General features: G+C 41.5%; 1 protein-coding gene across 1 annotated transcript; it reads right to left on the reverse strand.

The window, feature by feature from the left end:
- Positions 1 to 42: 42 nt before the first annotated feature.
- On the reverse strand, positions 43 to 21,959 carry mat1a (methionine adenosyltransferase I, alpha). The gene is made up of 10 exons (XM_034203826.1): positions 21,635 to 21,959; positions 18,954 to 19,031; positions 18,236 to 18,358; positions 18,033 to 18,145; positions 11,792 to 11,935; positions 11,169 to 11,294; positions 10,998 to 11,090; positions 10,340 to 10,522; positions 10,010 to 10,143; positions 43 to 1,437 (listed from the first exon to the last, which is right to left on the reverse strand). Exons 1-10 carry the CDS (start codon positions 21,699 to 21,701, stop codon positions 1,335 to 1,337), a joined length of 1,164 nt encoding a protein of 387 aa, XP_034059717.1. The 5' UTR covers positions 21,702 to 21,959; the 3' UTR covers positions 43 to 1,334.
- Positions 21,960 to 26,606: the final 4,647 nt, after the last annotated feature.

Raw genomic sequence — 26,606 nt, forward strand, 5'->3', positions numbered from 1 at the left:
CTATCTTCTGCATGTAGCCTGTAATGAAGAAATGGCAATCCATTTATATCTTTCATTTTCTTTATTGTTTAATTATTTACATTGTCCAGATTCTCTTCCAACAGAGTCAACACAGATCAACACATTAAATAGGAAACAATGTCGGCTGTAAAAGAAAGCACGGGTTGTTACAATAGCCACAAAGTATGCACCTCTGCAGACATGAAGGTTTGAGGTGAGTACTGTTCACACTTCCTCGACCCTATCAGAAGGAAATCATTTGATCAAATACTTTTACCATTCAAGGTTCGAAATGCCTTTTGAGAAATACATTTGAAAAACCCTTTTTAATCTAAATCCACAAGGGGGATCTCAATTTGCAATAAAGATCTGCAGAGAACTTAACATTATCTCAACGATAAAGGTGATCTGCATCCACACCATGGTATGTCAGATATAATAAAATGGTCTTAAATGCAGCAACTGTAAGACATCAGTGGTGAACTAAATGCTAAGCCTCAACAGCGTGCAGCTTGGTAATCCACTTCGAAGAGAAGAGACTGATTAAGACTAAGTGTTTTGATAAAATATATAGACTCTTTAACAGCAGCGGGCCTACAGGTTAAAAAAAAATAAAATAAAAAAATACAAAACAGCCAAGCAGAGGCTGAAAGGATGACAGAAAAGAAGTGCAGTGTGAAAACCGCATGGCTATTTACTGATTGTAACACAATGTTGAAGAGATCAGAGCCCTCCCCACGTAATGACCTGTCTGGATGTACAACAATCATGGTAACAGTGCAAACAACTTCCTGTAGCACACATTACAAATTAAGACTTAGAAAAGGAATTGTACAGTCATGAAGCTGAGCCTTTGGTTGAGCAATAATTACACCTCGTACATATTCATGTTCGTCACTGATGAAGTAAATAAAGCACTGAGGTGGTTTCTGTACATCATACTGGTCAAGTAAAGGAACATTTGCAGCTTTGAGGTAAAACCCTGATTCTAGTGGGTTAGAAATATTTATCTTCAGTGGATTCTATTTGCTGTGGTGTTCCTTTACCTTACCAGGGAATATCTTTGACTAGCGATTGTACCCATATTTATAAAGCACCAATAATTGGATGTTCAAGGACAGGGGGGAAAGGATTGGTTACTGAGATGTCCTCTGCAATGCCTGTCTACTACATTACATGACTACAACCACTCGTGCATATCATGATAATCCTCATCTCTTTTAATCTTACTTATCGTTAACGTTGGCTTTGGTTCTTCCTATTTAAAAATGTCCAATCAGTTGAAGCAGTCGTAGCCAAGAAAGAGGCGCCTCAAGGAAGAGCAGGTGGAGTATTTAGTATACAAGCTTTTTGGGCATCTCCCAAGTAAACTCTGGTCGACCAAAGTGGCCGTAGGAGGCTGTCTGCTGGTAGATGGGCCTCTTCAGGTTCAGTTCCCTATGGAGGATACAGAAGAAATACAACATCACAGGTGAGAAGACTGTAAGCACGTCACATGATAATATCTGGATTGTTTTTGTAATTTTGTCAAAATAAGTCAACTTTATTGTCAATCTTTCAGTTTGTGTGTGTACAGACAGTGAGATCGAAATACCGTTTCCCAGAATCTCAAAGAATACAAAATACAAATATATATAAAAATATGTATATGCATATATATAATCAATCAAGACACATTTAGCCATATGCACACATTAAAGACATAAATAAAAGCACAACAATCAATATATAAAAAATAACAGTCACTTCAAAATCTGTGAAATCTGTGAAAAATGTACATTAGTACATTTTTTAAATGTATGTAGTTCTGGTTGTTCACACTATGGCTATGATCAACTGCAACTCATGTGTATTTAATATTGATCAGACATGTCGCCATGAGTTATATGGAGCATCATTGTTTTTGTTTTGTGTTGCTCTTTGCAATTGAGTCTCTGTAGGGAAGGGCATTGCAAATTATCTTATGCTATAATTGTTGGTTCATAACTGAATGTTGAAATGATTGTATGTGGTTATGCATGAAGCATAAAATAAAAAATAGTTGCGGTAAATGTAAATGTAGAAACTATGTGCACAATTTGAACATGTTCAGCTCTAATGGCCCCTAGTGGTAGTAGACACAAATGCACATCACCAGAAAAACACATTTTCACTTGTCTGTTCTATTTCGTATATATGGCTTCGCCCTCTAAGGCTATCGCCATTGGATAATCCCTCTGCACGTGTGCAGCACTGACAGACTTAATCCACGCCTACCTATGACGTGGGCCCCACCTACGGACTCACTTCCGTATAAATAGGAAGTAGTCCCTACAATCTAGTCCCACTTTTCTTCAGCACTCCGTTGCAGAAGCACTGTACAGGCACAAGCTCTTTTCAGAGCTGTTTACTAGAAAGCAAACATTTCTCCCTGGCCCCATCCTCCCTCTCCTCCGGACGGGGGAGACAGGGCGGGGCTCGGTGTTAGCCGACATGAGTTACGACCGGCTGTGGCTGGCTCGCTCCAGGGAGGAAGCGGCTTTACACAGACGATACAGGTGAGTCCTGGCGGGGATTGGAGCACGCAAACGCGGCTCTCACTCCCCAGGTGTCGTGCACTCATTAGGCGCATTCACACTGCGGTACTTTTCCCACAAAGGTTCATGTGAACTTAGTTCATGTGAACTCTTTTATCGCGTTCACACCAAAAAGACCAGGTACTAAAATTAGTTCACGAAAGTCCCTTTCGTGCGGCTCTCTTGTGAGAAAAGAGCTATATTTCTGATTGGCTGGGCGGATTGCAAACCACGCCCCGTAAAACTCCCAAAAAGTTTTGTGAAGCCGCCATTTTATTATCCTCGCATTAGCATTATTAGCATTAGCATTAGCCCAGCGCAGAAACGCAGAGAGACTAATTTATGGCAACACAAAATAAAACATGGGAGCGGTGGAGATTAGGAGGTGTTGGCGTTCTGGCGATTTACTCGGAAGGCTTCAGTAGAAGCTGCTGGGACTCCCAGCAGCTTCTACTGAAGCCAGTCCCCAACTCCGGGGACTTCCGGCCGGGGACTTTGGGCGGCAGTATACGCCGTGAAGTGGTTTGCGGCCTGCCAGTAAACCCAAAGCAGAAGAAGAACAAGTGACGTCAGCGGCTTCATTTGCCTAATCCACCCCCAGGGACTTTTTCCAGTGTGAACGCGATCTGTACTTAGTTCATGCGAACTAAAGAGTTTACATGAACTAAGTTCACATGAACCTTTGTGGGGAAAGTACCGCAGTGTGAATGCGCCTATTGTGTCCGTCTCCCTCTGGCCCACAGACAGCGGAGAGCGAACGCTCTTGCGGCTGCGGCCGGGGATGCTTGGCTAGTCCAGGAGTCTTACTCTGTGGACCAAGCCCTTGATTATTGGATCCGAGTGGCGGGCAGCAGTCAGGCGACTCCTTCCCCTCCATTCACGGATCACCATGTGGTTCCCCCGGCCCCATCCTCCCTCTCCTCCGGACGGGGGAGACAGGGCGGGAACCGGTGTCGGCCCGGCAGCCGAGCCTATAGGTTCGGCTGCCGGGCTGACAACGGGTCACCCGGTCCCTCTATCCGCCATCTCGGCTCTGCCGTATAGACGGTATTCTCCAGGAACTCCCGGAGATCATCGGAAAGGCAGCCGCCTAATGAGATCTCCCCGTTCCTCCGGTTCAGGAGAGCTCTCCTCCGGATGACATAAGCGGCTGCCTCATAGCCTGTCGGTTATTAGGCAGCAAGGCTCGCGGCACAAACCGGCTGTCTTTAAAACCTGTCGGTTGATTAGACAGCACGGGCTTGTTTCCTATGTCACAGATATGCATCCACACACCGTCCATTCCTCAAGCGGGTATGAGCGTGAACGCGCCTCAATGTCCGGTTTACGAGCCTTCTCCTAAACGGTGACATGATGAGAGCCGCTGTGCAATACAGCGTGTGGAGGTGCAAGAGCCGACTGTAACCTGTCAGTCAGCAGGCAGCAGGGCTCGTGGCGCAAGCCAGCTGTATTTAACCAGGCGGTTATTAGACAGCAGGGCTTGACGTTTAAACCTGATGCTCCTAACCTGTCGGTTAGCGGCAGCAGGGCTCGTGGCGCAAGCCAGCTGTATTTAACCAGGCGGTTATTAGACAGCAGGGCTTGACGTTTAAACCTGATGCTCCTAACCTGTCAGTTAGCAGGCAGCAGGGTTTTTTCCCTCTGTCCCAGCTGTGCCTACTACACACGGTGGTAATGAGCCCAGGGCTGTTATTACGCACTGTGTGAATAGCACTGCACACTCCTCCGCTCATTCCTCAGCAGGTTTGAGCGTGAACGCGCCTCAATGTCCAGTTTACGAGCCTTCTCCTAAACAGAGACAGGATGAGAGCCGGTGTGAGATGAAGCGTGTGGCGGCCCCCTCGCAGCTTTTCGGTCCGGGCCCCTCTTGGGTTCATGCCCGGCGCCGTGGGAGGGCCAGGGAGGACCAGGCCCTCCCATTTGACATTCCTGCCCTCCCCCAATAAACACGTTTTTTATTATTTATAACATTTTTAAATTTTTTTTTAAATTTTTTGTTAATTATAAATAAACTGTGAACTTTTATGCTACGATGTATCTGATGTCAGATAGTAACTAAAACAAAAAATCGCAGGCTATGTCAAATAAATTCATGTGTCTGTTGTGATTTGTGATTCGTCCACATTTAGACCAATCACAGCGTCACACTCTGCCGCCTTCTGGATTTGTTTGTTTATTGTGCATTCTGTAGACTCCCATTTCTGTTTGAATTACAAAATGGACATCAGAAATTGGCTGAAAAGCAACCGCTCAAAGACCAACAGCCCCAGATGATCTTGGGGTTAATAAACCCAACCAGGTGAAACTGGATCGTTATCCAGGGAGATTGTTTTCAGGAAAGAAGCGCACTTTTGCCGCTGCATGGTACAACAACAGACCATGGCTTGAAGATTCGTTAAAAGCAGAAGCAGCCTTTTGTTTCCCCTGTAGACAGTTTAAAGTAAATACGTCTTCATCTGATGCGGCTTTTACTGTCAAAGGTTTTTGCGACTGGAAACACGCATTAAAGACTGATAAAGGACTGCTAAGACATGCCGCATCAAAAGAACACATTTCATGTGAGAGTTTGTGGAGAGAGAGACAGATACGGGAGGAAACAAATAAGGAAATTAGAACTTTGGTGCGCACAGATCAGCTGGCACGGAACCGTTATTACGTGTCAGCTGTCTTTGATATTATAGCTTTTTTAGCCGTCAACCAACTCCCTCTCAGAGGTGACCACGATTCACTCCACAGCATGTCCGAGTCAGGCAGTGGGCTCTTCCTATCGCTGTTTGAGTATTCGCTGCACAAAGATGCAGAGTTGGCCAAAATAATGTTCTAAGTTAGCTCGGCTGAGCGAAAGGATGCCCCTGCAGTGCATAGGAAAATAAACCATGCCCAAGGCGGGCTAAACAGTTAATCGTCTCCGTCTCTATTTCTCTCCGAGTGCAGCGATGAGGAAGCTGCCATCCTTAACCAGTGTGCCTTGCTCATGATTTACCAGTGTTTGTGCTGCCACGCACACAATGTTTCAAAAGTGGTTTCTATGTTGCCCTTTATTTGTGTATGTTTGCGATAAGTGTGCGTCTTTACGCAATGCTGTTGGCCTTGCTGTTTGATATATATTGTGCCGCAGGCCCGCAGCACGTGACGGTTTTGTGTGCCCTCCCATGAAAATCATATGCCCTCCCTTCAGATTTGTTCTGGCGCCGGGTCTGCTTGGGTTGCTTCACGGGCAACGGCGGCGAGGGCTCTGACGTGGCTCGTCACCATGACAACCACAGCACATCCAGAGCATGTCGTGCGCTCTCAGAATATTACTCAGAGTGGCGACGCGTGTGTTCGATGGACAGATGGATAATAACAAGGCCCACCGGGTAAGCCGGCTGCCCCTAACCTGTTGGTTATAGGCAGCATGGCTCGCTGCATACATCGGCTGTCTTTAAAACCTATTGGTTTTTAGGCAGCTCGGTTTTTCTCCTCTGTCCCAAACCTACCTCCTACACACGGTCGTAATGAGCCCACGAGTGCCATTATTACAGTGAGGACAGCACTGCACACAGCTCCGCTCATCCCTTAGGGGTGTTGAGCGTGAACGCACCTCGGTGTCCAGTTTAACACTGTAAGCAATTGCTGTTATTTTACAGCCAATTTTCAGCACTAATCTACTGGCGGCCCCCTAACCAGAATGTTACTGTGAATTATTACATTTTTTACAGTAATAAACTGAAATTGTTCAACAGTATGAATACTGTATAATTTCACTGTATTGCTGGCTTCTCTGCTGCCAGTATTTTACTGTTAATTGAAAAAATACAGCAGTATACTGTATTTTATTTTTACAGTAAGAGGCTGTAAAGTCATTTCACAGTATGAGTACTGTGGTATTACAGTGAAGTGCAGGCGTCTGTGAAGAGACTGCCGGCACTTTACTGTTATTTGACAGGAAAATGTGTTGCAGTGGACATAATGAGAGCCTGTGTGAAATGCAGCGTCTGGAGGGCTCTGGCGTGGCTCGTCACCATGACAACCACAGCACATCCAGAGCAGGTTGGCGCGCTGAGTGGCGGCGCGTGTGTTCAATGGACAGATGGAAGATAATATGCAGCAAGGCTCCCCGGTTAAGCCGGCTGCCAATAGCCTATTGGTTACTTGGCAGCATGGCTCGCTGCCTCAGCCGGCTGTTTTTTTTTAACTTATCGGTTAATAAAACAGCAGGGCTTACTATTCAATCCGTCTACCTTTAAACTTTTTGACGTACCTCCTACGTACCTCCTACCCACGGTCGTAATAAGCCCACGGAGGGCCATTATTACGCATTGTGTGGACAGCACTGCACACACCTCCGCTCATCCCTTAGTGATGTTGAGCGTGAAAGCGCGGTTTACGAGTCTTCTCCTAAACGGCGACATATTGAGAGCCTGTGTGAAATGCAGCGTGTGGAGGGCTCTGGCGTGGTTTTCCACCAACCACAGCACATCCAGAGAATGTACACCCGGCGCTATCAGAGTACTGTATGGTTCAGGGTGGCGGCGCGTGTGTCTGATGGACAGATGGATGAGCAGGTGGATGGGCAGAGGATAGTCTCTGCAGTTCGCCTCTCCCCCTCGCAGTTCTACGGGATACAGGGAACCCTGTCATCCCGGGAACAGTGTCTCGCGCTCCGTGCAGAGCGGCAGGAACTCTTGTTAAAAGAAAGCTTTTCTCCAGGGTTCCTCATGGGGAAGAAAATCAGGGTTTTTTACTCCCGGTATTTTCTGGTCCCGAAGGAGACAGGGCGGGGGGAATGAGACCCATCCTCGATCTGTCAGTGTCCAACAAGGGAATGGCCTTTTCCCATGCTGACGATCAAACAGGTGCTGGAGTGTTCACCAGGGAGACTGGTTCACATCCATAATCCTGAAGGATGCATTCCTCCACGTAACCATCATCCCGAAACACAGCAATTTCCTGCGTTTCTCATTCCTGGCTCCACGCACTTTTTCAAAGTGGGTGGAGACGGTTGGAGCAGCTACTCAGAATGGGGTTGAGTGTTATTTTACCTGGACGACCGGCTGTGGCTGGCTCGCTCCAGGAAGGGAGGAAGCGGCTTACAGACGATACAGTTCGTATCTCATCTGTCAAACCTGGGTTTCATTATCAACTGGAAGAAGAGCTGTCCTCGTCCCTCCCAGGTTATCTTTTTAACTGGGAGTGGAATTGAACTCAGCCCGCATGAGAGCGCGACTCTCACAGCGGAGAGGGGAGAAAGTGACAGCTCTCCTCCGGCGCGTCACACCCCGCGGGGCGGTGACACCCCTCTCCGTGATGCAGCTGTTAGACATGATATCAGCTGGTCACGTGGTGATTCCCATGGGTCTCCTTCATAGTGAGGAGACTCCAGAGGTGGTTTATTCGCATGTGCATCGACCCCGTGCATCAGAGGAGACGCATGGTGTACATTCCTCCTTCCGTGGTTTTGGATTTGATCTACTGGAAAAATCTCCACGTCCTGTCCGTGGGGGTGCCCCTGAGCATAGTGACGTCACACACCGCAGTGTTCACAGACGCATCTCTCGCAGGCTGAGGAACGTGCATGTCGCAGGCAGTGGGGGGACCGTGGCTGGTTCACATGTCTCTCCATATAAACGTGCTGGAATTACTCTCCGTATGGAAAGTGCTCCAGCACTTCGTGCCGTTGCTGTACAATCAACATATGTTGATTCAAACAGACAACAAAGCAGCGGCGGCCTACATAAATCACCAGGGAGGTGTTCGATCAGCGCAGCTGCTGAACACACATCCTACACAGCCAAATGGACAGCGTTCCGTGTGGTGTGCAGGGAAAAGCCTGGACCCCGTTGGGCCCCCTGCCTCGTGCTGTCGTTCCTCCAGCTGTTGCTGGACAGGAATTGGCTTATAGCACGGTAAAAACATATGCTGCTGCCATTTCATCTTGCCACGTAGGTTGGTGTCAGTACGGTGTTTAGTCACCCTCTGACAAAACGTTTTCTACGGGGAGCACAAAGACTCAGACATGTGTCACGCGCTTTGGCGCCTCAATGGGTTTTTGGCTTTAGTGTTACGCGCACTGAGTAAAGCTCCATTTGAAACTTTAGATCAGGTCCCCCTAAAGTTCTTGTCAGCCAAAGTAGCTCTGCTCTTGGCCCTGACATCAGCTAAAAGGGTGAGTGATTTGTCTGCTCTCTCTGTGGCTCCGTCATGTCTCCAGATCCAAGGAGATGGCAGTTCAGCTGTTTTGCGCCCTATCCCGGCTTTTATGCCAAAGGTGATCACAAGCTCTTTTAGATCGAGAGTGATACCTTTGGATGGCTTCTTTCCTCCTCCTCACACATCAGAGGAGGAAGCCACATCTCATCTCCTCCATCCCGTGCGTGCGCTGTCATGCCCAGCGTCTGTTTGTGCATTACAGAGAGCGCTCAATAGGGCAGCCTCTGTCGGCACAGCGCCTGTCACACGGGCTGGGTGAGGCTGTGTCACAGGCGTATTTCTCCTCTGGGTTGGATCCCCCGGAGAACATCAAAGCGCACGGCACCAGAGGAATTTCCTCCTCCACGGCGTTGCACGGAGGAATGACAGTGGAAGACATTTGCACTGCTGCATCTTGTTCTTCCCCCTGTTCTTTTATTCGTGTTTATTTTGAGGGATGTCTCCCATTCCTCTCTGACACACTCAGTACTGAGTGTCCTGTCAAGAGTGAGTAATGTCGGGGACTCAACTGCGTGCCCTCTCTCCTGCCTGTCGCCACTTAGAGAGCTGCCCTTTTTCCCCCTCTTTTATCGTTTTAACAAGTGCGACTTTGGTCTCTACTTTTTATAAACGACAGGTAGCCTATTTAGCCTACCTTCTTTCCCGTATGGAGAATATTCATTTTTTAAATGCTATATTCCCTGGGAATGTGATGCTCCATTTACGCATGGTGAAATGGACATGGGTTATTAATTGAGTAGGTGTGTTTTTGTGCTTCTGGTAACGGACGGACCAGTGGGGCGTAGACTACATCCTGCTTCGCCCTTAACCCAATAGCGATAGTCTTAGAGGGCGAAGCCATATAAGAAATAGAACTGGGGTTACGTACTGTAACCCAGCTTCTATGAGTATAGGCGCAGCCCTCTAAGGTTCGGGCCCCACTGGCTCCGCGAATAGCTGAAGAAAAGCTGTTTGTGTGGGAGCAGATTGTAGGGACTACTTCCTATTTATACGGAAGTGAGTCCGTAGGTGGGGCCCACGTCATAGGTGGGCGTGGATTAAGTCTGTCAGTGCTGCACACGTGCAGAGGGATTACCCAATAGCGATAGCCTTAGAGGGCTGCGCCTATACTCATAGAAGCTGGGTTACAGTACGTAACCCCAGATTTTGCACCAAATAGAAACCGAGTCCTAGGCCATCGGACTAGGCGGCTTCAAATGTAGCAGCTTGACACAAGCAAGTCTTGCATAAGGAGGATACAAAGGTCATATAGTAATGTTTACCTAACAATGACTCCTGGCCGCAGATCAAAGTTCTTGTTGACAATCCGCAGCAGCTCTGACTCTGATTTCTCGGAGGAACCGTAGGTGAACACAGAGATGGACAGAGGCTGTGCCACTCCGATAGCATAAGACACCTGTAACACATCCAGAAAGGTCAAAGATCAGCCCGTTAATGCTTCAAACACCACATCTACAGCCTTTACTCCCTCATCCATTTTTAGAGGCAAGGCAAGGCAAGTTTATTTATATAGCACTTTTCAACACAAGGCAATTCAAAGTGCTGGTGAAATAGATTCAAAGATGGGTGAAATATTGACGCTGTACGCTCACCTGAACCAAAACTCTCCTGCAGAGGTTAGCTTTGACCAGAGACTTGGCCACCCAGCGAGCAGCGTAGGCAGCAGAGCGGTCCACCTTTGAGAAGTCTTTACCGGAGAAAGCTCCACCACCGTGAGCGCCCCAACCTCCGTATGTGTCCACAATGATCTTCCTGCCTGTCACACCAGCATCACCCTGTTGAAGAAAGAAGGGAAGGTGTTATGTACTTCAGGGCTGATGGTATGGATGCAGATGTTGTCCAGTTAATTGCATTTCTAGGGAAATTTCATATCCATAAAAATAAATGGGCTGACTCCAAACCAATTTTTTAAAATTTCTATCAAGAATTTAAACAATATATTAGCACTATTAAAAACATTAGGAATAAGAAGGCAATCAAAACTAATTTGATATTTAAAAAATATTTAATCTGAATTATTAAAACGTATTTTTCTTTTTTCTTTACTTTATGTAATGTTTTGTTGCTTTGTATGTCTGCCCCTGGACTTTGTTGTATGTAGAATGTATGATGTTCATGTATGATAGAAATAAATAAGTACAAATAAATGAAAAAAAAGAAAAATAAGGTAAGATGAGTAAAAATCAGTGGTGACTTCTTAAGTGTTTGATTGTTTACTGATCGGAATAAGCAGATGTGTGTGATGTTCACCTGAGGTCCTCCAATGACGAAGCGACCGCTGGGCTGGAGGTGGTAGATGGTCTTGTCGTCCAAATATTTAGCAGGAACCACAGCGTCGATCACCTGAACAAATCAATGCAACATTAAAACCAAAGAGGTGCTTTCATCAGAGGCCGGTCAGGTGTGCTTATGAGGATCTACCTTCTCCTTGAGGACCTTCTTCTGTTCCTCCAAAGTAACAAAATCGTCGTGCTGGACGGAGATTACGATGGTGTGAACTCTCTTGGGGATCACAGCTCCGTTCTTCTGGTCATAATGTACCGTCACCTGTGGGACACACAAGAAAACAGTTGGTGTTTATTATAATTACTGACTGATCTGTAGTTCTCTCCATTTTACTCTGATTTAACCAAGTTTTTACCGCTGCTATTTATTTTCCTTTGCAGATCCTCACCTGAAACTTGAATGAGAGTTAGGCCTGATATCGTCTGATAGAAAATCATAGAAAATGAGTGCATCTGCATTGGCAAGCTGACTACATAGTCAATTCCTTAATATCCCTTTGTCAATAAATATATATGTGCTTAACCAAATGTGTTCTCTATTTTAATATTTTACCTACCATCTCTTGACTGACTTTATATCAACTTATATTAACCAGCAGGGACACAAAGGCATTAGACACCTCAGGTCAATGTTTTTTTCTGCTGGTATCTTAACAAAACTCTCGGAAGAAATCCGGAGTAGAAACAAAAAACTGTTACACAGAAGACATATTGTGAGGCAAAATGTTGCAAGTCTTGTAATACAATTCATAAACCCACCTGTGTTTTAGAGTCAGGGCGCAGCCAGGGGACGGAGCCGTCGCGTCTGAGTTCAGCCATCTTTGAGTTGAGTTTGTGAGCTAAGACGATGGTGAGAGGCATGCACTCCTCAGTCTCATCTGTGGCATATCCAAACATCAGACCCTGCAGAGAGAGAGCGACAGAACTTAAACAGAAGATGTATACTGTATAATGAACAAGATCGCCATAGAAGAAATAGCAATCTTGAAATAGCAATCTTGAAATAATCTTTTTTTAAAGGTTGATGATTAAAAAGCATTGATATTCATTGTTCTTCTCTGTGGTGTCTGAAGAGTCAGATATAGGCTGAGATAATAAATAAAAAGTGCACTCATGTAGGTGAATCTTTTCTTAAATAAATGTAGCATTAACCAATTATATAGACATTTTTATTCATTGGGATAAACCCCTTGAGATGCACCATCTCGTTTTCAAGGGGGTCCCGACAATAGCAACAACTTACAGACATACATAAACAAAAAGACAAAAAGCAAAACATGACACACAAGACAAACCACATAACTATACAGTCTGTTAAGTAAAATTCAAGCAATGCACACAATCATTACAATTTGAGACAGTCGAGCAAATCAGTTTCATCAATATCAGTTAATAACAAGTACAGACCAGTTGAAAGTGAGATAACAATGCATGTTTAAATAAACCCAATGATGCAAGAGATCTAATAGCAGCAGGTAAAGTATTCCAGTCTGTTGGGGCTTTGAAAATGAACGCTCTTCTGCCAATCAATTTTTTTGCAAAGGGGACAGAGAAATAAATCTGAACAGAATGTCTAACTTGATCATTTGACGAGTAGGGTACGAAATACTGCTTTAAATAAGGGGGATAGTTAAGATAAATGCATTTAAATATCAGCTGAAGCCAATGCCTGTGTCTTCTTACATTTAAAGAAGGCCATTTAAGTTGGTTATACATTGTGCAGTGATGTGTACGAAAAGAACAACCAAGAACAAATCTGCATAGTCTGTTGTAGGCTATGTTGAGTGGAGCAAGATCTGATTTATGTGCATTTTGGTAGACAACATCACAATAGTCCATAATCGGAAGAATAAGTTGAGAACAATTCTTTTTCGGACACTGAGCGTAAAACAATTGCGAGAGCGGTGTAAAACACTGATTCCGTAATTGACTTTTTGTATTACATGCTTTATATGTAGTTTAAATGAAAGTTCAGAGTCTAGCCATACACAAAGATAGTTAAAGCTATCAACTTTATGCAGAGAAGTGCCATCCTTACATGTTATTACTACATTAGGTTTGGATTTGAGCTTCTGCCTGGTACCAAAGACCATGGTATAATATTTTGTTTTGTTAAGCAGTAGTTTATTGTGTGATAGCCAGTCCTGTAAGATATTCAAATCCGATTGAAGAGAGATCTGAATTTGTGAAAAATCTGATTTGGATGTATATATGACAGTGTCATCAGCATAAAGGTGAGTACAACAATTAATGAGACAAGAAGATAAATAATGTATGTAAATAGAGAACAGAAGTGGGCCCAGAGTTGATCCTTGGGGTACACCCTTTTGTTGGATCAACAGGTCAGACTGTTTTCCATTAACAACCACACATTGCTTTCTACTGTGAAGGTACGAGTTAAACCATAACACTGTATTATTAGAAAGGCCAATGCCGTGAAGTTTATCCAAGAGCAGATATCGATCAATGAAATCAAAGGCTTTTGTCAAGTCAATAAAAATGGCACCTGTGAGTTCACCATCATCTGCAGCAGAGAACAAGTCATTCGTAAATGTAAGTAGGGCAGTTGTTGTGGAGTGATTAGGCCTGAAACCAGATTGAACCGGAGATAAAATATTATAAGTATTGAGATAATGTGACAGTTGATTATACATTTTTTCTCCAAAACTTTGGAAATAGAGCAGATTATAGAGATTGGTCTATAATTATTTGTATCAAGTAAATCACCACCTTTATGCAGTGGAATGATGCGTGCACATTTCCAAATAGTCGGCAACTCACAGGTGGACAAAGACAGGTTGAACAAATCAGCAAGTGGGTACATGAGAATATGGGACGCCAATGTTATGAACCTGTTTTCTATACCATCGAGTCCTGCACTGCCATCCACTTTTAATTCTGTGATAGCATTATGAACTTCGTGTGGTAGAATCTTCTTAAAAGAAAAAGAACTGTTGCAGTATGAGTTACTATTAGAAATACCAGTCGTCAAATAGGAGTCAGATAGTAGTGTGGAACATACATTAGCGAAATGCTGATTAAATATTTGGGCAATGGATAATGGGTCATGAATTATTGTATCAGCAGTTTTTATTTTATTAATAGAATGTTTACCTGATTTATTTAAAATAGATTGAATTTTAGTCCAAAATTGCTTGGGATTCTTAAAGTCCGATGTGAGAGATTCTTTATAGTAGTTCGATTTAGCATTTCGTGTTTTGGTTTTACTCAGATTTCGAAGATGCCTGTATACTTCCCAATCGGCTATAGTTCTTGAATGACGATATATCGACCATGCTTTATCCCTTTCCCTAAAGAGACTGATGAGTTCAGAATTGATCCAACGAAGATGTTGACCTTTGACCTTAACCGTTCTCACAGGTGCATGTTTGTTCATGACATCAGTGAGCTCTTTATGCAGAAAATCCCAAGCATCTTGTACAAAAGGTATTAGTTGAAATCTGTCCCAATTAAGGGCAACAACATCATTAATAAATAAATCAACATTCAATTTTTTATATTGTCTGATTTTGACTAGTTTTGGAGGTAGTTTAATTAATTTGATTTTCCATACGCAATAAACAATTGAATGATCGCTGAAGCAATCCGACATGACACCAGCTTTTAAGATTCTGTCAGGGTGTGACACCAGTATCCAGTCAAGCAGAGATTGGGTTCTAAGAGTGATACAAGTTGGCTCATTAATTAGCTGTTTAACATTTAGACTACTGAAAAGTTTTTTCTCTCTATCAGATAATTTATCCAACCAATTTTTGTTGAAATCACCAAGCAAGATTATTTCATTTCCGCAGGAAATGGAGTTGATAGTGTTAATTATATGGTTAAAAGACTCTGCAGGTGAAGAAGGTGGCCTATAGATGCTACCAATAGTTAAGCATTTATTTTCATGAAAAATAATTGAAAGAAAAATGCATTCAAAATGTAGAGGCACTATAGAAGTAGCAATTAGCTCAGTCACAAGGTCAGAGGAGACATACATAGCCACACCTCCACCCCTGCTGCACACTCTAAAAACAAATTCAGGCGACCTTTCACCTCCACTTAATTAAATGCATGGTTGAAAGATAGAAATGTGAGTTAATTGATTTAGATAAACATTTTAAGTTGCAAACATTAATTTCTAAGTTGTGTGGTAATTACATCAACTTAATATTGTGTGTAATTTGAACTCTGATTTCTGCGTTAATTGACTTAAAACAAAATTCAAGTTGTAGTAAGTAATGGAATTTACTTGATAACTTAATTGTTCTCCACCTTGAGTTAAGGATTTCAAGTCCACTCCCACTTAACATGCCTGGACAAGTTCCGACAGTTAAGACAAATAGAAATATACAAAGGACATTTTAAGGTGAGTGTCATCTTTTGTCATTCAAATACAGTAGCCTTGTAGTTGCACTGTATAGGCAAATTGATGTTTGACCAAAATTAGCATTCTTTGAACTGTGAATAGTTCTGTGAGAGGATACAAAGTAGTAGAGGCTACTGTGAGCGTAAAAATACTTTGATTACTATTGTGATATCGCTTTTTACTAAAAATGAATCTCGGTGAAGCAGATCAAGGACATGCTTCTTGAGGTAGGATCGTTATTTAGAGTTGTCATTGAAATGCAAGTTGTTGGCAGTCACCCATTCAGAATATATTAATTTAGGTAATTTCTCTTTTTTTCCTTTTTCAAAAATAGCACAATACAATTGAAGTACGCAGAGAACTATAGCCATCTGCTGCTTTGTCGTGTACCTTGGAGAAAAGGAAGAGGACCTTTTCAAGGAGTTTAGCGACGTAGTTAAAAATCTTGAAATAAAATAAAATCCATGGGCCCAGTGTAAAAACACAGGACAAAAGCACTGCTCTCTGTCAGTTACATTTTGAAGCATATTGCACTTTTGGCCACACCCCAATCAATAATATCTTAGCAACGTTCAGCATGGATAGGTGTTGACAGCAATGGCATGGGAAAAGGATTGTGTAACATTTGAAAAGTGGCTTCTGCTCTTCACAGTTCAAATATTGTAAGGAACCTGCTAAAAAGATGAGAAGGTACACTTAAACTTGCACGGTTGTGATTGAAAAAAATCTGTCCACATGCATTTAAACACTAGGCAAAGTACTCAAAAGCACCTCTGTGTGTCTTCAGGACCACATTGCCATGACGACACACACATGCAGACTCAATAGGGGAAAACAATACCAGCGTTGCTTGAGCAGCTGGTAATAATGGCTCTGAATTAGCTAAGAGTTTAAAAAGTATGCAATTACCTAATTCATTATCTCTTATGCGCTAACCTATTATTTAATGTGCTTCAAAAGGACATGAATATCGCCTTCATCAGTGACCGGTCCACCCCAGGATCTGACCATACAATGGCAACCATCGTGGTCCAGGGAAACAAATGAATAAGCAAGCATTCTGCGTTAAATGTGTTCATACTGTTTTAAATATTGACTGTCGGCAGTGTAAACATCTTTGTTACATCTTTTGTCAAATTGATGTGTGTGATCTGCAGATTGGTGGCCATTGAGAGTTTGTTACTGTAGTTTTACAAAAACGTTACAGATTTGACATATTTGGCACTGGTTTTAAATATGCAAAGGCCTCTAACTTCGTTGTGATGGCAGCATTTATTTGCTGTGTCCCCATTTCCCATGGTAATATGGCTAATGTGTTTATTTATTATTTGTGGGGCAATTTAAGTTTGTGTTATTTATCTTTTTTTTCAAGATTTAAATGAAGTTCAGCGCAAGTTATTTCAGGAAGACTGGGTGTATACATTCACTCCGCAGCTGCATACAATTAGCTCATCACAGGCATCACTGTGCTGCAGCCAAACTATAAAATGGTTCTCCTATCTCCTGCAGTCAGCTGTGATTGCAGGTGTTCATGCACCTTATCATATGGCATGTGTCAATAAATGTTCAAACAAAAATGAAAAAAAACAACTATTGAATACAATATATTTGGAGCAACTTAATTTATAAATGGTTGTCAACTTAAAAACGTGTGTTCACAATGATGGTAATTAAGTACATACAACTTAAAATTCCTTTTGAATCATGTGGTAAAACTAGTTGGAACAACATGATCTTTGGAGTAATCAACTTAAAAACTTGTGTTTATTCTACCAATTATTAAGTAAGTGGTAATTAAAAACACCTCTGATTGTAGAGGAAAAGCCTTCTCCCCTAACTCAAATAACTTTGTTGCTTTAAGACAATTTCATTAGAAGTTGTCTTAACTCAATTAACATTGATGCAAACTGTTGCGTTGATTTTCTTTGTTGAGCCAAGGCATTTGTTTTTAGAGTGCATCTATCAGATCTGTAAAGCAAATTATTTGTGATTTGTAGTTCACTATCGGAAATGTTACTTCTAAGCCAAGTTTCAGAGAGTGTGATGATTTTAGGTTTATGTAGAACAACCCATATCCGAAGTAAATCAATTTTGGGCAATAGACTCCTGATATTCAGATGAATTATTTGTATATCCTTTAATTCATCCAGTCTGGTAATAATAGCAAATAATGTTCCTGTCACTTGTTACGCATAAATGTGATTCATGATTGTAAAGATTGCTAAATTCAACCATTAATGTAAAACAGACATACATTTAAACACAAAAAGAAAAATACAGAAAAACACAAAACAACCGTTAAGAAGGCAATTAATTTATAATTAATTTAATTAGTAGCCTAACCTGCGTTTCCATTATGTAACAATAGCTGTGGTTCCATTTGATGTTTTAAGCTCCTTACACACCAAACTGACACCAAAGAACACCAAAGAATACGTCCGACCATAGACTGTCACTGTAGCCAACCACCCAAAAGTGCCTACCGACCATGTTTAAAAAGGTTAAAGGGAAAAAGTTGCCCTACTTTGCTTCCCCGATGAAGTTTGGAAGTCAACAGGTTGAGGTTGCTAACATGGCATCGTTGAACTTTATTTTTCTGTTGCTTATTATATATTATTATTTTTGTTGTACCTGGTCCCCAGCTCCCATGTCCTCCTCCTCTCTGTCAATGTGGACGCCCTGAGCAATGTCGGGACTCTGCTGCTCCAGAGCCACAAGCACATTACAGGTCTTATAGTCAAAACCTACGGAAGGAAAGAGAATGAGATGGAGAAGGCTGACACACAGAGCATATTTTACCTCTATTTTATTTAACGTTCAACTTGTTCTCTCACCTTTTTCAGAGTTGTCGTAGCCGATGTGTTTGATGGCGTCCCTCACCACCCTCTGGTAGTCCACGTTGGCCCGGGATGTGATCTCTCCGCAGAGCAACACCATGCCAGTCTTACACACCGTCTCTGTCAAATCAATACATTACATATGCGTTTAAAAACCTGAACATCTATTCATGGGTCTATTTTTGCAACGCAATAACTGGCATGATTGCAGTTATCAGAACACACACAGCTTCGCTCTGCTGAGAGGTAATCTTCAGACACTCAGAGGTCGATATTGAGATAGAATAAATCATCTCAGCAAAAACAATGATGTTTGTTTATACTCATCTTTTTCAAAACTTACCAAATGTTGCCCTTTGTCCTTAAAAGAATATCTAATAAACAAGTTAAGTTATTGATGAACCTTAACCTCAGTGCCCATGTTCAAAAAACAAAACCACTTGTTCCGATGTTCAGTTTAATAAGCGCATAGTAAGAGGTGGAAACCATTACCGTTACTTTTGATACTTTAAGTACATTTTGCTGATTAATATTCTGTTGTTAATTAACATTTTGAATTCAGGACATTTACTTGTACTGGGATATTATTGGATCTTGTAGTTTTTTGTCACAATCCATAACTATGGATACAAAATATCAAAAATGTGTTCTGCTAGTTTTGTCTGCAACTTTATTTATATGTTCTTGATCGACATAGAATATCTCATACACTCACCACAGGCCACTTTGGCATCTGGGTCCTGCTTCAGGTGAGCGTCCAGGACAGCATCACTGATCTGGTCACAGATCTTGTCTGTAGAGAAAAACAAGCAGGTTAACATAAAGGCCACCAGTTTATATGAGATTCTGAAGCAATAGATTCCATTATTTGCAGAACAGAAAAAACAATATATATTGTAGCATAATAACTGTAAGTTTTGCTGATTTATATCTTAAAGGTTAAATATTTATATTTCCAAACGAACATGTTGGATTTGAGTGCAGCAGCAGGATAATGCCTCTCAAACTTTCACTCTCATCTTTCTCTCTGCCCTCCTGCTGAGGCAATGAAACACACGCGTTACATCAGAAACAACAAACACCTGGTTGCATCGACTCAACACGACCCTGAGAACCTCAAACTATAGCACTCATTTACAAATATGGAGCAATCCAAATCAAATCAAGTTTTATTTATATAGCACATTTCAAAACGATTTTTGGTCGAGCCAAAGTGCTGTACGTGTAATAAAAACACATTACTACAATCACAATAAAAGACAATAATTTACAACAGAAATATAAAAAACAAAAACACAGGGAATAGTCAGGTGTCATGCTCCGCTCTGACTAGAAGGCCAGGGAGAAGAAGTGAGTCTTTAGTGAGGATTTAGAAACCCCTAGTGTCTCGGCCGACCTCACATGGAGGGGCAGACTATTCCAGAGCCTGGGGCCAGCTGCTGCGAAGGCTCGGTGACCTCAGGTTTTGAGCCTGGTCTTGGGCACTATCAGCAGCAGCTGGTCAGCAGACCTTAAAGCTCTGGCTGGGGTGTAGCGCTGGAGGAGTTCGGCTATATAGGCAGGAGCCAGCCCATTTAGGGCTTTGAAAACAAATAAAAGGATTTTAAAATCAATTCGGAACTGAATTGGAAGCCAGTGTATTGAGGGCAGAATTGGGGTGATGTGGTCACGCCAAATCCAAAAACATTTGATTGTTTTAATCTTTACTGTAGGTTGACTTTGCAGTTGTGTGCAGGTGTATGTCTACATGTCTTTCAGTCCAAAAAGTTCCCTATTTGTGGGAACAGCCCAGACCTCGAGGTGTTATCAAACCAACGCTGTGTGCTGCAGCTCTCCATCAAGGCCACACACCTTTGTGAATGTGCTAAACGCGGGATGTAAAGTGTTAAACCTTTTACTTTCATATTTAAGCTGCTTGGTGATTAAATGCCTTATTAACCTACTGCTAGTAAATTGCATCTGTAGTGAACAAAAAGGTATGAAAATGTTGGTCTTGCCATGTTTTCTAGAAAAAGTGCCATCTGCTTTTCTTCACAGTACTCCCGTTAGACAAGCTGCATGCTGAAAAGATCCTCTAATATATTTGTTGGTTTTGGGTTATCATGCATTTTGGCTTTTCTTTCAATTTCTTATCACTGGTAACTAGGTATTCCACTTTGGTTAACATCTTTCATTCTTTTGTGAACGTTATTAAAGACCTGAACGACTTAAAGTTACGTCTACTCGATGATATACAGAGTACAAGTATGATATTTTACACACTAAAGACGTAGCCCTCTCTTTTGCCATGTTTCAGACCTTTCCCTTACAATTAATAATGAAAAATTGTAATGTGATTAATATCATTTTTGCAAATTAATCATTTGTTTTCAATAATTGGAGCTTAAAGTTGTCACTTTTTCTGTCAGTGTGTGTAAAGCTGCCCAACCTGTTTTTACTCTGCTAAGTTTACTGATTATCGATTTAGTAAAGAGGACTTTGTAACATATTTGTGAAATGATTACAACACAAGTTGAGGGTGGTCTAAAAGCAGAACTTTAGAGGGTAGAGCACATTTTTAGCTTTTATGGTTTCTGGTTGGACAATCTTTCTCAGGGCACACTATTGAGCATCTATGAACAGTATACAAACTTTTAAAACATGTGAAAACTGTAATAGAGTTAAGCATCTAAAAATACCTAATACACCTATATTTTTTGCAAATGCCATTAAAAATGTAGCAGTCTCCTGTTATGGGACATTTACAGCTGTTGACAAATACATCTGCTAAATCAATCGTTATCAGACCTTTACAAACCATGTTGTTAATATGGACATATTGCTGATAAATGCTAAATAGGGTGGATTTAAATGTAAGTATAGCCAACATGGAATTTACATTACTTTTTGGATTTGAGTAACATTTCATTCAAATGTTTTAAAGGCTGACAGCTTTGTTCTGTTGCAGCAATGTACTTGCATTTTTGTACTTGCCAGTTGTATCCCAGCATGGTGCACACAAAAAATAGATACTTTTACTCCAGCGTGTAACCTTACACCACCGTCACACACATTTATTTCCTACTGCCCATAAGTGAGAGTGTGAGAGAGGGGCAGTAAACACATGTTGCTGTGAATGGAATACCAACCATGCTTGGACAGAAAAGCACTGTGGAGCTATTTTGGTCTTGACATCTAACTTGTGTGATGTTTATTTGTATACATTACATGTTCTTATTTGCAGTTTTAGTAAAATGGTTAACATATTCCTCTGTATACAGAAACAAATAAAGATGTGGTTCTTTAAGACTGGTATTACAACAGACTTGGCCAAGGTGTGACATATCTTAGTACACACGCTTCAGTTTCAGTGTCCCAGTTCAACCCAAAGGTAGTTAAAGTTGATTGGAGACTCACCTGGATGTCCCTCTCCTACGGACTCCGACGTGAACATGAAAGAGCCATCGTCCAGGCTGTCGCTCATTTTTTCTGCAGGGCCAGGTAGTCAGCTAGAGTCTCAGGGAGAAGAGATTCCTCAGTTCCTTCCACAAGCAGCTCAGAGAGATCTGAAGGTGCTTTATATTCCTGCTAGCTCTTCTTTGAGAGAGAAATGTAATAAGGGAGGCAAACAGCCCTGCAGCCACTACACAGTCTATTTTACAAAACTCCACGTCTGTGTCCACATGGCCCAATATATATGGTCAAGAGAACACACACACCGAACACACACACGCATGCACACACACACACTTTTGTGAATCCATGGGATAGTCCATGTCCAGGGGGGAGTGGATGATGGGAGGGTCTTCACAGCTTGTGGAAACTGCTTGTTAACCACTTGTGTACAGTGTGATGCTTCAGTGTGTGATTACTGTCATCACTTTTGCTTTCAGCTCTGCTTTTGTGGATCAAATGTTGTATGAGAGCTAGAAGACCTTAATTAGGGGGACCCCCTCCCCCGTCACCCTCCGGGACAGCTCTGTCTGGGACCCGGCCAGGTCAGGGTAGCCTATGGACAGAGGGAGAGAAAGGTTGTTGTTGTTGTCAACTGAAAAAAAAATGATGCAACTGTTCCTGTTTATATCATGTTCTGAGCAAAGTTAGCTTGTTCATTATATATTTAACTAGAAACCATGACATATGAACGTAAAACATGCAGAGCTTCAGCAATTAGTTGTCGGTTAATTTAATTTGTTTATATGGATCAATGGTTTTAATACATTTTCAAGCAAAAAAAAGCCAAATATTTGATGCTTCTATATTTTGCTGCTTTCTTTGGTCTTACATTAATGTAGCCTAAATTCTCGTGCGGAAAGTGACTTTGGCGCATTTCCACTACAGCGTGCTGTGCCCGGCCCGTTTTTGGATGCGTTCCCACTAGGCGTAGTTCCGGCTAGCGGGTACTTTTTCACTGTTTTCTGGCTCTCCAAAATCGAGGTTCTTTCCGGGCCAACAACCGGGCTGAGTATGCTAAACTAGTGAGAGAAGAGAATCGCTGGCAACTACTACAACAACATGAACATATTTTACCGTGATTTAATTGTAATACACGTTTCAAAATGATGCCGAAGTAACAACATACTGATACCGGTTAGTAAAAACCATGGATTAATGCTTTGACAAGTCTGCAGACAGACGGCAGGCGAAAAACCTTTTAAAATGCGTGTTTATGAATGGAGATCGGCTAAGCTAACGCAGTATATGCTCCAACCGTCCACACTCACAACAACGGCCTATACAGACATAAATAATCCAGCGACTGTATTCGCCACGACACAGACAGTCTGTGGTTTGTACTTGTTTAACTTTTGTCTAGTTTCTGAACAGATATGAGGAGCTGTGAGGGCTAACAGCTAACGGCTGATGTTGGTTTTGTGTTTCGCATTGAAGATGACGTCACATCTCCGCCTACACTGCGTTACTATAGTTACTACCCCAGTTCCTAAACTGTAATGGAAACGCAGCATAAAGTGAACTATAGGCCTACCGTACTAAGCCGTGCGAGGCCCTGCAGTGGAAATGCGCCATAAATACATAAAGTATAGTACTCCACTTAAAATAAGTAAAACAAATTCAAGTACTGTAACCCAATTTCATCCTTTTACTGCATTACATTTCAAAAGGCAATTGTTTTAAATTACTATGCGACTGCAATAGTTAATTATGCAAATTAAGATGTTGCACAAAAAACTGATGTTTAGTTTTTTTTATTATATTTAATTGTTGCTACATAATGCCTTTTATTATAAAATGAGCAGACTTCTAGTGCAAGCTTGTTGAGGTGAAGCTATGTCTACTACTTAGTGCTGTGTTATTAATTCTTTAGAAATGCATAATACTTTGCATACTAATCAACAAAATGGTCAACTACAGGTGGAATAAATGTCTTGAAGTTAAGAGTACACTATTTCCCTCTGAAATGAGGTGGAAAGTAGTTCAAAGTACCATAACAAATATTTCAAATGTGTACTTCTGTACAGTATCATGCATTTAGTAACTTTCCATTACTGACCGTAATTGCATTTGGAGTAGACAGTCACCTGTTGTCTAAATGCTCTTTCCCATCAAAGTCCCAGCCTGAGGCTCTTGTCTCGGTACACAACTGCAGAAAATACTGAGCCATTTCCTGAGAGAAGATCAAATAATGAAGATGTGTCTCTCCGATAGCTGGTGGCCTTTAAGGTGACCGACACTGTGCCTGTGTTTCAGTGTAATATCAGGGAGCGTATTGCACTGTGTGTGCAAGAGATGCTCACAAACAGGAGCCTGTGGAAACAATGGGTCTGTAATCTGAACATAGACTGAACCTTTTCATGTGGCTCACAAGCTCTGCAGACAGTGAGATAAACAAATGTATCTTTATTGTTGTGTAAACAGAGCAGAGAGACTAACCTTTTCTCTGCATCTCTCATTCAGATTTCGGGGGAGAAAATTAACAAGCTCTTATTAGTGAATGTTATGCCATCTGATTCAAGCATCATTAAGAACAAAACCAGCAAGGCAAAAAGCATGATCAACAGTTCATATGGGTGACCATAAGAAACAGCTATGTTAATATAAAGATAAATGCCATTAAACTAGGACGCCGAAGCTCCCGTAAACCAGCAGAAACAAATCAAACATGGATAGTCAGGGGCTGCGTGCTGAGTGGGATTTAAAACGAAATAATTCACCAAATAAAAAGCCAATTTATATAATATACTATTCAAGTTCTTGCCCTGCCTAAACAGCCTACCCAAAATGAACTATTTCATATTGTAATAAACTATGTGAGCTGAGACGATAAAATAAAGGTTGCCAGAAATAACAACCTGAGGCTAGCTTAAAGTAAAGAGTGCAAATAATTAGTTAAATCCACAGAGTAATACTCCTTAGGGGCCCAATTAAGGAGCCCAACACTCACTGTAATCTGTAAGGCATAACCTATGGGCATAACACATATATGAGAAATCCGCTATAATGTCTAGACACATAATGATGATGTTCCTACTACCTCCTGGCCTTTGTTTGGCCTTTTTGTGTTGGCAGAATGTAGTCTTTTATTTAAAGTTTTCAAACATTCAAATGCTTTGAGCGGATTCTTCTTCATGGGGTTGATGTTGGGCAGAAAAACTATTCTGCTAAGCTTGGTATCACTATTTTATTCATACTGTAATCACATTGTTTACATCGAGAATGTACAGTAGGTTGTTGTTGCTGATTAATTGTTTATTGATAGATGTATTGCAGCTGCAAGTAGCTACTCCTATTCCTTTTTGCAGTGCCAGACGGTGATAGCTCACTCTAAAATCAAGGTTTTGTTAGAAAACGTACTGTGACATTATTTGGTTTGAGCGCACTCAAATCTACTTAGAAGTGGCCTGTCGTAGAAGACAAAGGGTCAGAGGTCAGGGACAGGTTAATGTGAAAAACAGATCTAGATTAAACCACATGAGCCAGTTTGACGGCATAGTGTGCGACCTCTGAAGAGACACCTCTGTTTATTTTGGCAGAACTACTGTGCACCAGGATGAAAACACTCAAGACACCACACTTGTTACGTGAACACACGTGACACTGACTGTGACTCCTCTCTGAGTTTGTGTGCTTTGCCTCTAATCATTTGTTAATGACTGACCAGGAAGAGGCTTTTTTTTTGTCTAACAAGATCGTTCTGGTTATGTTGAAAGATAACTGCTATCAGAGCTTTGATTACGTGTCAGCAAGCAGAGGATGTGAGCAGGAGAATCAAGAATTTAACCCAGGTAATACTGTGGCCCTTAAAATGTAGCTGTTCTGTTTTCTGAATCAGGCTGACATGAAGCTAGGAATGGGATTATAAATCACTTGAGGCATTTAAGTGCTTTAGTTTTCCTGCATATGTTATTCTGCAGGAAAAACAATGCAAGCAAGATAAACAAAGTTATTCCACATTTCCTGCAACTACAGTGTTGAATCATTTCATACGTCTAAAACTTCTTCATATACTGTATCTTTCTTATTTTTTCCTTGCTACTATATACTTTTACTCCACTACAATTTAGAGGCCAATGTTATTATATTTACATGTTTTTAACATATTATACAACATTATATACTATACTATTATGTTTTCATGACTTTTTATACTGTATAATGTGTTTACATTTTCTTTTGGCATACAATACTACATATTTTTTTACCACTTTCTTTTCTAAATACTATGATGTATGACTTAAATTCTAGAGTGAGTGTACTTTTGTTTACTGATTGCTCTGCATCCTTCAGCGACGATTCATTTAACTTATTATAGGCTAGGTAAAAGAAGGAACATCAGGTCATTTCTTAACATATTAAAAAAGGAGAGCATTCCTGCCAAAAGGTCAGTTTAAAGAGTTGAATCTATGAAACATACTGCGGACACACTCTAGATTAAGTTTAAAGTTCAAGTCCTCCTGAACCTTTGTCCACAGAGCCGCTGGGCGCCTCAGGAGTTCAAGAATAAAATGATAAATGCCCAATGACCGTTGTGTTGCTTGAGGAGTGTGCACTTTGTATCAAATCTATATTAAATTGTTCAACAAGTATCTCACCCAATGGCCATCCAGTGTGTAAATCAGGAAGCATTAAAATCCTCTTGATTTAAACACTTAATTCAGACAAACTCACATTGTGCATTTTTCATTTAAATACTAACATTATGGAGACTCTTCCATGTTACATATTATAAACAAAAAAACGATATGCCCAAACCAATCCTAAATCCTACATGACAGCGTCTCCTCCTTCTCTCTGATTGGCTACATGATACCTGTGTCATATTGACCCTTTTGCATTTCAATTTAAAAGCAGGGGTCAGGGTTTTTGGGTTTTAGAGTGAGTCAGATTCAAACTTGCCAGAACAGGATGAGATAAATGAACCCTGGCAGCG

The sequence above is a fragment of the Gymnodraco acuticeps genome, unplaced genomic scaffold (genome assembly GCF_902827175.1).
Source record: "Gymnodraco acuticeps unplaced genomic scaffold, fGymAcu1.1, whole genome shotgun sequence".
NCBI classification, from domain to species: domain Eukaryota; kingdom Metazoa; phylum Chordata; class Actinopteri; order Perciformes; family Bathydraconidae; genus Gymnodraco; species Gymnodraco acuticeps.

Bases quoted from the DNA above. Each gene is read 5' to 3' on its own strand.
- mat1a (XM_034203826.1), bottom strand. From the start codon at position 21,701: ATGAGCGACAGCCTGGACGATGGCTCTTTCATGTTCACGTCGGAGTCC. The intron at 19,032-21,634 runs GTGAGTCTCCAA...TTTTCTCTACAG, and splicing joins CGTAGGAGAGGGACATCCAG to ACAAGATCTGTGACCAGATC. The intron at 18,146-18,235 runs GTGAGAGAACAA...TTCCTTCCGTAG, and splicing joins CTACGACAACTCTGAAAAAG to GTTTTGACTATAAGACCTGT.